The 17,476-nt window shown below is 42.0% G+C and overlaps 1 protein-coding gene across 1 annotated transcript; it reads right to left on the bottom strand.

The window, feature by feature from the left end:
- Positions 1-202: 202 nt before the first annotated feature.
- CTSO (cathepsin O) lies at positions 203-11,534 on the bottom strand. The gene is made up of 8 exons (XM_061992554.1): positions 11,266-11,534; positions 9,979-10,084; positions 8,879-9,012; positions 7,600-7,767; positions 6,261-6,382; positions 4,869-5,032; positions 4,323-4,415; positions 203-2,114 (listed from the first exon to the last, which is right to left on the bottom strand). The coding sequence occupies exons 1-8, from the start codon at positions 11,530-11,532 to the stop codon at positions 2,080-2,082; spliced, it is 1,089 nt and encodes a 362-aa protein (XP_061848538.1). The 5' UTR covers positions 11,533-11,534; the 3' UTR covers positions 203-2,079.
- Positions 11,535-17,476: the final 5,942 nt, after the last annotated feature.

The raw sequence follows: 17,476 nt of genomic DNA on the forward strand, positions 1-17,476 counted from the left end.
ACAAAAACCCAAGCATATTGAACTTTTACAGACATTGAGAATCATGTTGCTATCTATGTGCTACACGTGAACATAAATCCCTTCTGTAGAACTGTTAAGAATAGCAGATATAAAGACTTACTTTGCACTTTAAATAAAGCAGTATTAAAGCTCATCTTTTGTTAGCCCTTCTTCTAATGCAAGCATAAAGCTAAAACAAGTGTGACAGGCATTTGAAGTGTTTTTTATTCAAATCATCATTGAAGTAAGGATAAAATGGATGCACGATAAAAGGCAAATTTGTCCACAGAACATTGATAAGGCCGTGTGGTCTTCTTAGATGGAATCAATCTCATCTTTTTAAATACTTCCCTTGAAAATACACATATGCTGTAGGCCTTAATTTCTGGCCAGCTGCTCTGTATCTTAGCTCTTCAGGTACTTATACCTGGCAGTACCACCTTAAAAACACTGGTGGAACGCTGGTGCTTGATACTACTGCAACATTACTCTTACCAATGCGAATTAGGAACTTTGGCTGTTGTTTTTCAGTTACAGAAGAGTGCTAGATGTTGTTTGTAAACTGTTAAGAAGACTGTAAGACTATAGAAAATTTCCCTTTTTGTTAATCTGATCTTCTCAGCCAGTAAATTCAGTAAGCAGTGAAAGGTGAAGTAGTGAAACGTGGCACTTGGTCTTCCTCTTATTTAAACTATTTAAACACTTAGAAGTAGGGCTAAAATGGCAATACTTAGAATAGACAGTTAAGAGCACTCACTGCATTTGTCACCAAAAGGTTCTAATCCACTGACTTATGAACATGGTAATTGAGTGCAAAAGCTACGGAACTGCTTCAGTACTTTTCACAGGAGTGCTTCATGGAAGATACATGTAAAGCATTCTAGGTAGAAGACTCAGAGCATTTTAGAATTTTGTGTTTGGTCATGAATTCTAGTTAAATTCGCCTGCAACTGCAGTTTTGCAGGTTAGCAAAGCTGGAACCCCTTTCTGATTCCCAGTAAATCCCACCCATGGATTTAATTAATGTAGGAAAATTTAACATCCACTCTATTTGGCGTATTCTGTAACTGCTGACTTTCTAAAGGTGGCAAGTATATATTAACAAACCCTACTCTCACACTTTTTTCTAGAATAAATAAGTTTTCAAATTCCTGCTTTGCAACTGACTTCACTGTTAGTTGTGAAGTAGGGAAGAGAGATAGATGGCAGGGTACTGGTACAGCTCCCAAAGCACAGAAATAATAATTTGCAAACACTTCTTGCCAAGACAGACATTAAACCACTAGAACTGCCCCGTTTATCTAAACACATTTACTTCTTGCTTTTTTATCCCTCTAAGGAACAAATGCCAAAGACTCTGATATTCCAGACCCTTTTCAAAACACACTCCCTGTTCAGAAGAGCTTTGAAGTTATAGTTACCCAATAAAGGGCTGAAGACTGAAACAGAAAGACTGCAGCACCTCAGTGACACTGAGTGCTCAGGAAACTTACTGTCCATTTCCCCTCTCTATTCCTCTAGGTTTTGTGAAATCCTCTCTTTCTCTTTAAGGAGGAAGACACAGTATGTTTGTCTGTCAGAGGTGCTAGAAAAGCCAAGACAAATACCAAAATGTAACTGAGACAATAATTTTCTTTCAACTGCCCTTCCTCCCTGCCCAATAAAAGCAGACCTAACCACAGTTCTTATATTCAAAGCGTATCAATTATGCTCTGTCATATTATGGATCATCTGATCCAAATTCCTTATCATTTGTCATCATTTCTTTCCTTGTAACATTATTTACAAGGTAGCATTCAACACCTGGACAGAGCTCACACTTGCTGTTTCAGTCCATCTTTGTCACTTCTTTTTGCATTGCTCTGCCACTGATTCTGAGTCTTCTTACTCTGTGAGAGATTTGATGCGCAACACACATTCCAAATGAACACGTATTAAAAACCTCCAGCCAACCAAGGCCTGTACTTTCTAAAAGCAGGATTTGCGCTTACAGCAGCATCTTCTTTCAGAAAATATAGAAGTAAATCTTCATATACAGTGGGTGTCCAAATGATACTTGTGGTCTTTGGTCAGTAAGTATCAAACAAATACTGATGAAACTATATCTGCTATACCTACGAATGAAACAAACAAACACAATTATAATAAATACTGGAAGTGGGCACTTACCAGAAATAAGTTACTAGAATTCATATCCATATAATGCCCTCTCTCCTCCATGTCACTAGGTGAACTGCTAGGGGAGGGTGGCAGTTTTATTTCTTCTTTTTCTGACACTTTATAGTTGAGATCTACTCTCCCCCTTCCTCTGCTTTTACATTGAGAACTTTAGATCGTTTGTGAGGATTCAGCATTTGTCCAATCTGGGTGCTAAAAAACAATCTAAACCTCGATATCCTCTTTCCTTGTAGCCATATGCAATGTATACACAATATGAAGCTTTGCAGCTTTGAAAGCTCACCAAGAGACCAGAGATGACAAATTCCACGATGACACATTTTGAATGCTCATACACATACTAACATGGAACAAATGAGGCTTTTACTCATGCTCAGTTACTTTTGTATTTTTTTACTACTTCTGGTACTAAAAGCAAAGTCTGCAGCCTGTGAAGGTATCATAGAGTAATAGCTCTTACACCCTCAAAAGTGGTTTCAGAGCACCTCTAAATCAGAAGACAACATCCTTGGAGGAAAAAGAGCAACTATGGGCCTTTGCTGGATTGTTCTTGTGAGGCATATTGCAAAACACGTGAAAGATCCCGCTCTTTGAGAGAATGGACTTTGGAAATAATGCATCTGTTCTTCCTGGCCACCTCTAAAACTGACTTGCTTCAATTAGAGCTGTTTCTAAATTTTTCTTTACTCATGGTTTGTTTATGCAACAAGAACAACAGCTTCAGCAACATGGAAAATCTACGATTAGATACATTGTCCTGATCCTTACTGAGTGCCAGCAAACTGATTATTTCGTATTCTTACTTGTGATGATTTACACCATCTGACACCTTTTCCAATGACTGAGAGATACTGTAAAACATACATGGCAGGGAAAGCCAAGACCTCCAATGTCAATCTAAGACAAAAAATCCACGGGGACACAACACTTCTCAGCAATTTGGCTCAGCTCTCTGCTGATGAACAAGAGCTTTACCTGTCTTATCTCCATATCCAGCAACTCGGAATAGTATTTTACACTACAAAACCTCTCAAACACCAAGGAAAATCTCAGGCAAACAGTAAGAGGGTGACAGATGGAAATCACACTTCATAAAAGACCCCATATCAGGGGCACTGACTATACCCAGAGGAGGCCATGTCCTGTGGGAGGGACCCCATATTCACAGAAGACGTAACTGTTGGGAAGAACCCACACCACAGAAGTTCACTAAGCACTGTCCCATGGGAGGGACCACATATCGGAGCAGGGGAAGAATGCCAGGAGTCATCCTCCTCTGAGAAAAGAGAAGCGGCAGAGAGACTGACCACATCCCCTATTCCCTGCCCCTCCGAGCCATTGAGGAAGAAAGAAGGGATGGGAGAGGGAGATCTTAAAATGCTGGTTGTATTTTTCTCATCCTGCTCTCTTTTTGCTTTTTGTTCTTTTCTGTTTCTTGTAGGTAATAGAATAAACTTTCCTCTCTAAGTCGAGTAGTGGAGTCTGTTTTGCCTGGAACCATAATTGGCAGCGAGTCCTCCCTGTCCTTGTCTCAATCAACAATGTCCTTGGTTGGTTTTTACCCCCTCCCATCTCACTGGGGCCTCCACTGTCCTAACAAGGAATGGATGGGGGGCAGTGAGTGACTGTCATGGTGCTTCATTGCTTGCTGGGTAAAATCATGACAAGTATATACCTCCATCCTACAGGAACACCCACAAGCAGAGTACACTATTCCCAAGTACAGGCAGATCCACCTTCCTTGTTTGATAATCAGCACCCAGAGATAACTGCATCCACCAGACGAGGACAGCAGCTGTTTTAGTGACCCTGCGTACAGTGATGGCAGGAACCTAGAACCAAGATATACGACTGCCTACTTTACAATGATGTTATCTCTATATGGTAAGGTACAGCAGTACCTTATTTGCTATGCCTTACACAACTTTACCTTTGTATGGTGTTTTTCAGTCATTCAACTATATGGCTTGCCTGAACTAGCAACCGCTTTATTTATTTTTCCACTTCAACTCACCTAATGTCTTTTAGAACTTAGTAATGATTTGTATTTCCTGCCTTGAGGATCTCATTATATTGCTTTACTTACATGGACAAACGTATCCCAGCATGCGGTCTTTACTACTTCAATAATTTGTCAGACTTACCACAGACATTGCTGCCTATCTTAACACGAACATAGCCGTCGATTCCCCATGTAGCCCCCCAAGAGTTCTGTACAATCCAGTAAGGGATACTACCTGGAAAAGACATTTTCATAAACATGAGAAAACACGAGATTTGAGAAGCATAAAAAAATTCGAACACTCTACAGAGTTAATTACCATTTCAATATATCAGAGTTTCTGATGGTTTGACGATACAGTACAGTGAAAGCTGTGCTCTCACATCAAGGACTGAGTGAATATTCCAGTATCAAACAGATTGGATACATTCTCTGCTAGTGTAAAGACCACTTATTGACACCCATCTTATTGACTCTACAGGAAGAAGAGATCCAATAGAACTGAAGAAGCACAGACAAGAAGAGTTTTTCTCCTGGGATGAGGCTGCACTTCCAGAACTGGTGTAACATCAAATGCAACAGAACACCCAGTACTGACTTTAAATCACTTGCGTGGCAGAAGGCATGTTGCAAATAAGAGGAAAACCACAAAACCTACTGGGTTGAAGTTCAGTTGATGAAAACACACCTGTTCTGTCAAAACCAGTGATAAGAACAGCATGATTTGCTCTTCCACTGGAGCAGTGATATTGTATGATCCCACCAAGATAGTCCTGCCAGCTAACCGCATCTACTGTTACTACCAGAGGGCCCCAGTTAACAAGCATCCTCATCATTTCTTCCTCTTGACCACTGTGAAAAAAAGAATGATAATGCCAAGTTACTTCAGATATCACACTAAAGCAATTTGAGAGGTGCTAATCTACTTGTTAAGTATATTTTAAAGAGCAAATAATTAAACTGTTTCCTCTGAGATCTATGCACCATGTAACATACATTAACAACAACTTATTTCATTTATTACAACATAGTAATGCAAACACAGAGCTCAAAGGCTATGGGAAAGGTCCAGATGCAAAGATGTGATGCTATTAAAAAGAATAAGGTTTCTGGGCCACGTCAATGGGCAATGGTGAGCACTACGTAGCTTTTATATATTGCTCTTCTCAAAACCAGCTTTGGACAAATTATTACTCTAAATCATTACTTCCTGTTAGTTTTCAAAGACACAGAAGTACCTCTTGTACATAATACTACCTTAAAATATGTATCTCAAATGTATCAAAACACAAGACATGACCACTATCAGACATTTACCATTAGCACCCTCATAAATTTTTACTTATGTAATATACTGGAACAGCAACTCTTTTATTGCTGCATGACACGTGCAATAACTAAATTTGACAAACACAAACTGGCAAAGCTGTAATTGATTTTAGTTATCTACACCTGGCAGTAACTCAATGCCTAGTCAAAATGACATATTTGTCTAAGTTCTGTATGTAGCCGTATTATACTGATAAAAGTTAGAAACAAACTTTCATGGCACAGAAACCTAACAAGCTACCTGGTTTCTTTCGAAAATTCACTTGACAACACTGTTGGAACTGTATTGGACTAGAAGAGGATGTGGCTGGGTGTGTAAACGAAACAGATGAATACCAAAGCAACTGAACACTTCCTAATTTTTTTTACTAATTCCCATTTTAATTGGTAGGATTTACTGTTTCTGATGCTTAAGCAGTGTAATGTTCACTTAGCATATATTAAAAATTGTAACTGACTCAGTGTTTTAGTTTAAACTCAGTTAATTTACAACATCTAGCTTCAAGACACAGACGGAAGCTTTCTAATTTGAACAGGCTTTAGTAATGGCACGGTAGAGTGGATTTGTTGTGGCAAGCCTTAACTCTCAAAACTGTTACATATTAAATTCTTATGCAGTACACAGCTACAGAAGTGATGCAATCAATCTCATAACCTTTGTCTGGTCAATGCACTATGGCTCTAGCTTACTCCACAGTTACTGAATACAGAAGGAAAAGGACAGTAAACAAAAAGAATCAATAGCAGCTACCTGAAGTCATATGCAGCAAATCCTGTTATTGAAACTCCAAAATCTGAACGACCAAAATAATGGCAGAGTCCTGTCTGAGCTTTAAAAGCATATTCTGAATCTCTCACGAGTTTTACTTTTGTCTGCAAGGAGATAAATTAATGATAATTTAATGCATTTGACTTTTAACATTATGCAGCCTGAAACACATTGCAAATGACTACAGAACTCACTCAAAATTAAGTGTGTTCTGGGTGAGATTAGAAATAAGAATGTCATACTAGAAAATAATGTATATCTACTTTCGTTGTTTGTGGAAAAAGCTTCAGAAGAGATTCAGAAGTCTTCAAATACTGAACAACATTTAAAAGGTATGAATCTTCAGGGGTAGAATTACAGAGTTTCTTAAAAAGAACAATGAGTTTCTTTAAAACTTAAAAAAACCTAAGGAAATATTTTTATAATCTAGGAACTCAAACTGTTGTTCTAGAGAGTACTTTTAATTTCAAAGATATTTAAATATTTTGCATTTTCATAAATGAAATGTGTTAGCTACAAATTAAGTATTATGTAGTAAGTCTGCATTTTCATCGTTTTGGGTTGCAAGTTAAACAAAAATAAACAATAAATTTTATTCTCAGGTTCTCCACACCTGTGCATGATTTTAGACTGACTGCAGCAAGAATCATCAAAATTGGAAAGGAGAAAATCTCAACATCCCTTTTTCCCAGATGCTAGTGCCTAAACTGGACTCTCAAATGGACAAAATGACATGTGGGTATATGACTCCTTCTACACTAGTACTGTATGTCTGCATAGTAAAATTAGTGGAAATACTGTAGCCTTCAAGGAATGTAATTTTCAACCCCTGTGGGTTCATGTTACAACTGAGAAAAAAGCTGTGGATGTGGTCTTCCTGGATTTTAGTAAAGCCTTTGACAGTCTTCCACAGCAACCTCCTAGAGAAACTGGCTGCCCATGGCTGGATGGACCTATTCTGAGATGGGTACAAAACCGTCTGGAAGGCCACAACCAGGGAGTGGTGGGGAATGGAGTTAAATCCAGCTGGCAGCCAGTCACCAGTGGTGTTTTTCAGGGCTCAGTGCTGGGACCTGTTTTGTTTAACATCTTTATCAATGACCTGGATGAGGGGATTGAGTGAATCCTCAGTAAGTTTGTAGATGACATGAAGCTGAGCGTGGGTGCGTAGACCTGCTTGAGGACAGGAAGGCTCTTCAGAGGGACCTGGACAGGCTGCAGTGATGGGCCGAGGCCAACTACACGAGGTTTAACAAAGTCAAGTGCTGGGTCCTGAAAAGAAAGCTAAGGAAAGGTTTGAGGTTTATGAGAAGTTTCCAACCTGGTTCAGCCAGCTCAAGGCACTAACAGTGGATCCCCCGCTGCAGCCGTAATTATTGTATGAACAGTCAATAACCTGCTGTACACTGAGCTCTTCCAGATTATTTCCTTTGATTGCATAGGCAGACTCTATACCACCCACAACGCTGAAAGCCCAGCAGCCTCCACACTGGTACAAAGAGAAGGGAAACAGAGGAGAGAGGAAAAAAAAAATCAGCTTTGAAGTCTGATAGGAAAAGTGAAAAAACCATCAACAGGGTCTTCTAAAACTCTTCATTTACTATATCATCCTCGAATTTTAAGGAAATAACAAAGAAATTTAATCAGCCCTTTGAAACACTGAACTGTTTTTCCACTGTACTGCTCTCTGAAAGCTAAAAATGCATTACAGGTGCCTCACTTTACAAATTCCTGCATTGTGGTTGGCTTATTCTAAGGATTCCCTCTGGATTAATCTTTGCCCTTTAAGATTGGTGTGAGATATACATTTTCTTAAAGAAGACTGAGGCTCAGGATTCTTTTTTTAAACGTTACGAAGAGGATGCACTTAAGAAGAAAGTCTACAACCTTCTACAGTCTGAAGAATTTAATAGAAACATTACAATTTAAGAAACAGTAAACTGAACTTAAAAGTAATAGATAAAATGTCAGTAAGAGAATCTATACTGTAGTTCTAGGCTCTTTAAACTGTGGCCTTTAAAATAGGAAGCAAGATTTATTCTTAGGCAAGGTCTGGGTCACACTATAGGAAGCACAGGAAGGCAAGACATTGGGAATTTAACAGCTTGTTTGTTTCTTACCAGTGACCATAAGCACTTTTTTATAAACTGTAATCATGTGAGGTCTGGTTATCTTCTTACCATGAGTGTGTTCAATGGTGAAGAGATGAGTGTTTACCAGCCAAGGACATTCAATCACAAGAGAAAACAACAACAAAGGATCTATAGCCATCCAGGTGAAATGGGGAGATGAGGTCAGGTACTGAACTTACCTTAGTCTCTTCAGAAAAATGCAAAAGGTGCAAAATATTTGCAGATAAACTACACAAAAAAATAGTTTTAACTGCACAATTTTTACATCTCACACTTCTAAGGTTAATCCTACTTTGCATAACGTGCCACAGGTATAGGTTTCAAGTGGCCATACTTGTATCAGTGGTCCAAGGAGTCCTGACACACTGCTGGTCCCTTCCAAAACTTTCATTGTGTTCTACAGTGTACCTGCTGGTACTGTGTCTGAGCAGTGCTTGAGAACCAGGAAAGGAAAACATCAGGACTTACTGCTTGCTGATTTCTCACTTCTGCAATGACTTTCTTGTCCCTCCAGTCAAACTTCTTTGGCAATGGTTTTTCATCTCCCTTTGGCACTTTTATGTATCTGGGAAGTTTGTGAGGTATGCTTCTTAAATAAATCGCTGAACACAGAATATAAACATCTATAAATACACTAACTAAAAAAACATCACAATCAACTGTTTTACTAGAAGCCATAGACGTAACTTCAATTTGTAGTTACAACCATGGGATTACATCTCATTCTCAAATCCACAGAAAAAGAATGTATTTTAAAATAATCATTACACTCCAAAATGAATGTAAGTACTCCTACAACTCTAAGAACAAAAGTAGCTCATGTAGAGAATGTGAGTATCAAGCATGATGATCCACTAAACCTGATAAATAACCATTTCATAAAACACGTTTGCAAATTTTCGTAACATTTTACTTACAAGAAAAAGATCACTTTATTTTGGCCAGGAAAATAAGAAAAATAAGAGGAGAATAATGTAAAGATTCTGAAACATATGCAAATTGCTAGGTTTTCATTTAAAAAAAAAAAAAAGATAACTTAAAAAGGCATGAAATCCCCAATTAACAGAACATGTAACAGCAGACTTGACCAATAAGAAGATTAGGTTAGGCATCAGACAAATTTTCTTAGTGAAAAAAAATTAAGCCTGTCATATTACTCCTGAAAGTCATGGCTATCATTGTACAGCAGTGGACCTCCCAAGCCCTGGATTGTAGTGAATTTTGTCTTGGGGTAGGGAATAGGAAGAGTACTCAAGACCCTTGTGTATCTTCCAATTTTACAACTATCTCAACTGAAGAAGGCTTTAAGGCCCAGTGAGAAGAAAGGAAAGAAGAAACAAACTGTATACTAAATAATATTCAGGCAGCGGACAAGTCAACCTTGCAAGATTAGAGAAACATCAACAGGACTGTGGTATCCTTCAGAAGTACTTACAGTTTGGCACCAAACATTGTTAACTAGCTGACTTTCAGCACTAGAAGAATCTGTAAGTGTGAAAGACACAAGGTTCTGGGACAGAATATGAAAAATAACAAAAAAAGGCATTAGCAGCAGCCTGAAAATGTACCTTTGAACTCCTCAGGAAACAGGTGAGAAAATTGATTTATTCCATAGAGAGCAGTTGTATTATCTTTTGATGATGAATTCAGCAATCTAATTCTTTTAGCACTTTCCTGAAGGAAAAAAACCAAACAATATTATTATTAACTAATTATTAAGTTAGCAGTAGTTAACAGCAGAAAAAGAAAAGATTAACAACAGTAAATATGAACTTAGATAACAAGACAGCTGTTCACCTCAGCTTCATTCCCAGCAAACTAATATTAAAGCCATTAATTTCAACTCCAAGACAGATATCAAAACAGCATGTGTTAAGTGCATAGAGGGTAAAAAATTGACACACACAAAAAATCAGCAGACAAAACCAGACACGTTGAGAACAAATTGCATCAAATTAATCAGATTCCCTTCTCTGACAAGTCAACAAACCTCGTGGTTCAGAGATACATAAAAATGTGTTCAGATAAGAGTTAATCTTGTCTTACTTTATTCCCTTAAAAAGCAAAAGAACAGTAGAACAGCTTAAAGACTTTTAAAAAGCTAAACTTCAAATTATCATGAATGCTAGATCTCTGAAAGACATGGTTTTGACCTACAAAAGCCAGACGATCTGAACAGCCCGTTCTGCATTTCCTGCGAGGGCTTGCTTCATCGCATCCCCTCCGTCTGCTGGCGCACGTGGCGTACCCCTGCCTGCGGCCCCACTGCCACGGGCAGCCGCCAGCACTCTGCCAGCCGGCATTGGGCCGGGCTGGCACCGCGCGCCCTCGGCCCCGTCTGACCGATACCTGCCCGGCCCCCTCACCCGGCACGACGGGGAGAAAGGAGGTACTACAGCGGGCAGGTGGACGCCACTCTGCCTGGCTTCTCCTGATGGCTCAATTTCCCTGGGAAAGGGCTCTGGCAACCAGCGGGCGACGTGAGGCACAGGCCGAGCGAAGGCCGCTTATCGCCGCGACGGGCGGCCAGCGGCGGGCACGCGGCCGCCGCCTTGGTCTGAGGCTGACACCTGGCGTCACACACACGGCCCGGGAGGAAAGTAGCGGCATCCCAGCCCCAGCCGTCGGAGGGGACGCCCCGCCAAGGAAAATGACACGGCAAAGGACGGCGGGGCGGGTTCCAGCGCTGCGGGCTGGAGAGCTCTGCTGTGCCACTCCTGCTCCTCCAGTCACACGGTTAGCAGTGGCGCAGCGGCACCTCGCCACCCTTCCTTTGCTGGCGGGGCCCTCAGCCACCGCGGCAGCAGGCCCACAGTGGGGGCATCGCGAGTGGAAGTGCGGGCAGGGACACCTACCCTGAGGGCTGCCGCCGCTTCTTTCTGCCGGCCGCCTCCATCCCACTGAGGGCCGCCCTGACCACCGCCCTCCTCCTCCCCAAGCCAGGTGCCTGCAGGCGCTAGAAGGGTGGTACCGCCCGCCCGCGGCAGGAAGCACAGAAGAGACAGCGCCAGCACCGCCACCGACCGTCTGCGGCGATCGACGGGTCCCGCCATGCCATGGCGCGCTGGGCGGCGGGGCCCGCTGCCTGCCGGGCCTCCGCCCGCCCCTCCCCTGGCCGCCATGTCATCGCGGGCTGGGGTGGGGCCTGAGGGGCACACCCCCTTCACCCGTGAAGCTACCGAGGAGAGTTGTTTTTGCGGGGCAAAGGGGCTGAAACTTCCTTTACTTCCAGACTCGGCCCAGAGGCAGCCCCCCACTTCCACCCACGGCGGAGCAGGGCCAGGCCGGCGCGGGGGCTCGGCACCGCCCTGGGCCGTCCCGTCCCTGTCGGGTGCGGCAGGAAACGCTGGCGGCTTTCTCGGGATGTCGGGAGCCTCCGGCTGTCATATTGCCTTTTTTGTCGTGCTTTGAGGTGCTCGGCAGTGCCTGGAAAAAGCCCGTATTTCCGGCGGTGTTTTGGGATATGGGAGTTAAGTGCAGGGCTGCAAATGAGGGAAGGGTGCTGTGAGCGTCCAGTTAACTACGGGGTTAAATGTTAATGCTAAGCGTTCACTGAGAGGAAAGTTAGCTGGTACTTGCAGACTGGGTTGCCAGTAGGAAAGAGAAGTGCAGCTGCGTCCTTGGGGCAGCAGAAGTATAGTTTATGGTGTTTATAATGGAAAACATTTGTAAGCAGAGAACTACGAGCTGTGCAACCAGCGTCCATAGCCTCTGTTGCCCAGTGCAGTTAAGCTATGCTGGCATTAAATATATGGAAGAAACCTATGTGTGTTCATTGTAGCTCATTTGTTTCCTTAGAGACTGCTTGTGCTGATACTCAAGCAAACGTGTTAGTATTTGGCATCTAAACCTTTCCATTATGCATCTATGAGTTAACAGTCCTTTTAGTTGATATTCATAGTCAGGTGTTTTTATACTCTTGGGGTTTGTAGGTGGAATATTTGTATGTTTAAACCTGCTCTTTCAGTTGTCTCTTGCTTTTCCCCCCACCAACTTGTTACCACAATATGAAAGCACATGTGCCCTGTCCAGTGGTGACAGTAGAAATCTTTGAAGTGTTTGGGAAACACAAGGCTTTCCTCGTGCTGAAATTTTAAGTTACAGGGTGTGAAGTTTTGTGTTACAGCAAACTTTGTGTCATGTTGGTGTTGTTTTTTTTTTTTTTTTTGGTTGGGTGTGGGTTTTTTTGTTTGTGTTGTTGATTTTTGTGTTATGCACCCTTTTACATGCTGATGAGTTTGAAAGAGAAATTCTACTGTATGAAACACAAGAGCTAGGTAGAGGCAAAGCTGCTATGTAAAAGACAGAGGGTTAAACTAACAGCTGAGGTGGGTGGAGGATGGGTTGGGGCAGCCCTGCTGGTGGGCTCTGGCTTAATGAGCTGTGTCTCCCTCTGTCCTGTCAGCCCCAGTTCAAATGCCTGGGCTTGCTGACTTCAGAGCTGTCTTTTTTTTGTTAGTATTTTCTCTGGGATGGTGACTCTACTTTGGGTGTGCAGGGGGGGAGCAATTAGCTTCAGCATTTTGAATGCTTGACTAATATATGGCACCTCCCCACTGATGACTGGAGAACGATATAATTTTTTAACAGCAGCACTACAGTTATCTGTGTTACAAAAGCATTTAAAGTTTAGCTCTTTCCTCCTTCAGATAAAATGTCCTTTTACTCTTTTCTGTGACTAGAATGGCAAAAGTATTTTGATGTTGCCAGGATTTCTGCTGCAATTGCTATTTTTGGTTTTTAAATGAGCAGCTAAACAGCAACAGCTGAAAGCTTTTCTAGAGTAAGACTACAATCATAGACTCGTAGAATGGTAGGGGTTGGAAGGGACCTTTAGAGATGTCATGGCTTGACATGATAGCCTTTTCTTGTAAGGGGGAAGGGGCTGTAAAGATGGCTCCTGTAAGAAGTTGCTCACAACTCTCCCCAGCTCTGAGCCCAGACTCACTTCTGGGGCTAAGCCAATTAGATGCCTCCATGATCACTTTTTTGAGAAGAAGCCAGAAGGGGAGGTTTCTTCCTCCATCTTCTTTCCTTCTTCTGCCCCTTCTTCTTCTTCTGGCTGGTGGTGGGGCAAGGAGTAGGAACAATAAGAGAAACAACCATGCAGACTCCAAGGTCAGTGATGAAAGAGAGGAGGAGGTGTGCCGGAGCAGAGACTCCCCTGCATTCTATGGAGAGAGCTGGTGAAGCTGAGATTTATTTTCATTTCTTTAAAGACCCCACATCAGCAGTAGAGACTCAATTTGATAATAAGCCCGCATCAGGGGCAGAGACTCATTTTGCTAAAGCTGGCCCCAGACCAGAGGCAGCGATTCACTTCATTAAAGGCCCCGAGCCAGGGACAGTGCCTATGGCCAGAGGAGGCCATGTCCCCTGGGAGGGACCCAACCACTTCACTACAGACCCCGAGTCAGGGGCAGTGATTTTCTTCTTTAAAACTATGGCCGGAGCAGGCCGTGTCCCGAGGAAGGGACCCAATATCCACAGCTGTAACTGTGGGGAGGAACCCATGACAAAGCAGCTCATTAAACTTAGGCCCAGAAGAGGCCTTGTCCTGAGAGAGGGACCCTGTAACTGCAGAAACTGCAGCCGCGGTGAAGAATCCACGCCCGAGATATTCATCAAGGACTGTACCCTGTGTGAGGGACCCTGTATCGGCAGAAGCTGCAGCTGCTGGGAACAACCCACACCAGAGAAGTTCATTAAGGACTGTGTCCCGGGGGAGGAACCTCGTGTTGGAGGAGGGGAAGAATGCCAGGAGTTGTCCTCATCTGAGAATAGAGAAGCAGCAGAGCCCATCTGTGAGAGACTGACCACATCCCCCATTCCCTGCCCCCCTGAGCTGTTGAGGGGGGAGGAGGTAGAGATATCGGGAGCAGTGAGCTGGGCCCGGGAAGAAAGGAGGGATGGGGGAGGGAGATCTTAAAGTGCTGGTTGTAATTTTCTCATCATCCTACTCCCTTTTTGCTTTTATTCCATTCTGTTTCTTGTAGAATAAACTTTCCTACTTTCCTCTCTCAGTCGAGTACTGGAGTCTGTTTTGCCCAGAACTGTAACTGGCAGCGAGCCCTCCCTGCTCTTGTCTCAGTCCACAACAACCTTGCTTATCGTTTTACTCCCATTTTACTGGGGCCTCTGCCATCCTAATGAGGGTGGGTGTGAATGGGGGCACCGAGCGAGAGACTGTCGTGGTGCTGCTGTGCTAGGTGGGCCAAACCACGACAAGAGATCATCTAGTCCAACCCCCTACAATGCTATAGTGGATATCTGTTAGGAGAAGAAAGGAAAAATAGTACTTCGTTCATTAGATTACAACAGCTCCCTCCTGTCCACCTTACTGATCACTTGTGTTTATTTGCAGAACACTTATCATGCAGGTAGCTTTTCTTAATGAGGGTTAGGGGAAAAAAAATCACTACTCTGCTTTGTAGCCTGGAGTTCTACATATTTCTGTAATGAAGAGAGAAACTAACATGCTTTTAGTTAGAAGTAATGATAGCGCTGCTGAGGCCGCATCTCAAATACTGTGTTCAGTTCTTGACCCCTCACTACAAGGACACTGAGGTGCTGTAGTCTGTCCAGAGACAGGCAACAAAGCTGGTGAAGGGTCTAGAGCACAAGTCTTACGAGGAGCAGCTGAGGGAGCTGGGGATGTTTAACCTAGAGAATAGGAGGCTGGGAGGACACATGATCACTCTCTTTGACAACCTGAAAGGGAGATGTAGTTAGGTGGGAGTCAATCTCTTGTCTGTAGTAAGAAGTGACAGGATAAGAGGAACTGGGCTCTAGTTGTGCCAGAGGAGGTTTAGATTGGAGATTAGGAAGAACGTTTTCACCAAGAGGATTATTAAGCATTGGAAGAGGCTGCCCAGGGAGGTGGTGGAGTCACCATCCCTGGAGATATTTAAAAGCCGTGTAGATGATGTGCTGAAGTTTGTGGTTTAGTGATGGGCCTGGCAGTGTGAGGTTAGTGGTTGGACCTGATGATCTTAAAGGTCTTTTTAAGGCAGTTTAAAGACACTCATGATGGCAGCTAGGCTAATGATAAGACAATCATGGAAGTTCAGGAACAGCCTAGCAGTATAAATGAGTTTATGATCTGATCTCACCAAATAGTTCATGCAGGTCTGAATAAACCTGTGAGGATAATGATCCACCTTTGCCTTCTCACTCCAATGGAATGGCTGTTGGGTTCTGGTGAACTGTGACTGATTATGGTACTGGAGGGCTATTTATGGCTTATAGCCAGGGTATGAAAGAGCTTGTTAACAAAGGAGATTTTATTGGTTGGTCTTGTATGTTTTATCATTATAAACCCAGGATTGGCATAAGAGATGTTATTACAATTTATGACAAACCTGTATTGACATGATGGGGTCAGCAATCAGCTTAGGAGGCTGGATAGGATGAAGACAGTAACATGAGAAGTGAATGGTGAAACCTTTTTAAGGAAAGTCTGAACCTCAGCAGCCAAATTCTGAGTGCAGAATGCCTCCAACTATGACTCTGGGTATCTGCTAACAGTGTTTGTGTCAGGGTGAGACTCATGGGAGGAGCTCATGGCAGTAGCTTGGGAGTGTCAAAGGAAAGCTTGATTTGGGAACTGTAGCTTTGGATGTTCTGGTCACCAGGGTAACAGAATCCTTAATGCAGCAGCTGCATGATTTTATCCTCCATGGTGTAGTGTAATGGAACAGGAAATAAGTTGCTTTGCTAGTCAGTGTAAGAAGGAGAATGATGCTGAAATTAGCTTTAATGAAAAGTAAGTTTTGCAATACAGTGTTTCAGATTTCCCACCATGCTAACATCATCAGTTTTCAATAAACTGGCCTGCTGGCTTTGAAAATGATTGCTTGGAAATTATCTCAAACTGAATAAATTTTCTTTTTAATACATAATCATTAATAGTGAATTTAGCCTTGCTAAAAGAAAGAGAAACTTTCAGTTATTTTTCAGTTCTTATTTCCATGGACTATATCTTCTTCTTAACATGGGGAAGCTGTTGGCTTGCTTGGAGAAGCTATTTTATTTTGGATGTAGACTTGAAGAGTTACTTTTCCTGTGATACACATGAGGGCAGCAAAGGACTTTTGGAAAGGTAGTTGCAAACAATATAGTTAACATTTTAATTAATGGATGAACCCCAAACAAAGAAACAAAGAACAAAACATCCACTCCCATTTGGGGAAAAAAAATATATGTCATATTTATTTGCATTAAAAATTCTGGATAGCATAAGTAAGAGGAAAAAGCATGTTTCTCCTGGATTTGCCCTCTCTGTGTACTAAGCAGATGATTCAATTTATCTTGTTCAAGAGGAGAGAATGTTAGAAAAGTCAGTGTCTCCTTTGATGACTGGCTCAGGGAGAACAAAAGTGTAACAAACAGCAAAGTGTGGGCGACTGACAACCAAAGTTTCTCTGGGTGCTTTATTTTTCCACTAAACTACCATGCTATTAAAGCATTTTGTACTTGTGCTTGGATGAACAGAACCCCACCAAAGAACATAAAGAGAGCTCTGTCTATAGGCATGCAGTCCCTACTCTGTTTTCAATTACACCAGTGTAAATCTAGCTTTGCTTCATTAAGATAAAAGAGATGTACTTGTAAAAATATCAGAATCAGGCCTATAAAAGGAATAGAGTTTAAAGTTTGGGGTTGGTTTTTTTTGGGCAGGTTGGCTGACTTTTTGAAAGTGTTTCATTGATACCAATTCTTACTGCTTCATTGACACAGGTAGTATGTTAGTTGTACAGGTCATTGCAGACAGGTGATTAGTGTCTTCTAGTGCAAGGGTATGCTTTGTTTTGCAAGATTTTTTTTTCAGAAACTCTAATTCAGAATTGTATAGTTTTAAGTGCTACTTTTAAAAAAAAACATTAAAGTGATATTTTACATATCTCTCTGCTGTTCTGACTATTCATTAGAAGTATTTCATGAGTCCAAACAATGTATGCTCAAGGAAAAAGCAATAATGAATCTGTATTTAGGAACTTCTAAACTCATTGTAAAATGTTTTCTTTAAATAAAGATGTTCCTTTATTAAGAGAATTTATTTTCCAT

The sequence above is a fragment of the Colius striatus genome, chromosome 3, assembly GCF_028858725.1.
Source record: "Colius striatus isolate bColStr4 chromosome 3, bColStr4.1.hap1, whole genome shotgun sequence".
Classification (NCBI taxonomy): Eukaryota; Metazoa; Chordata; class Aves; order Coliiformes; family Coliidae; genus Colius; species Colius striatus.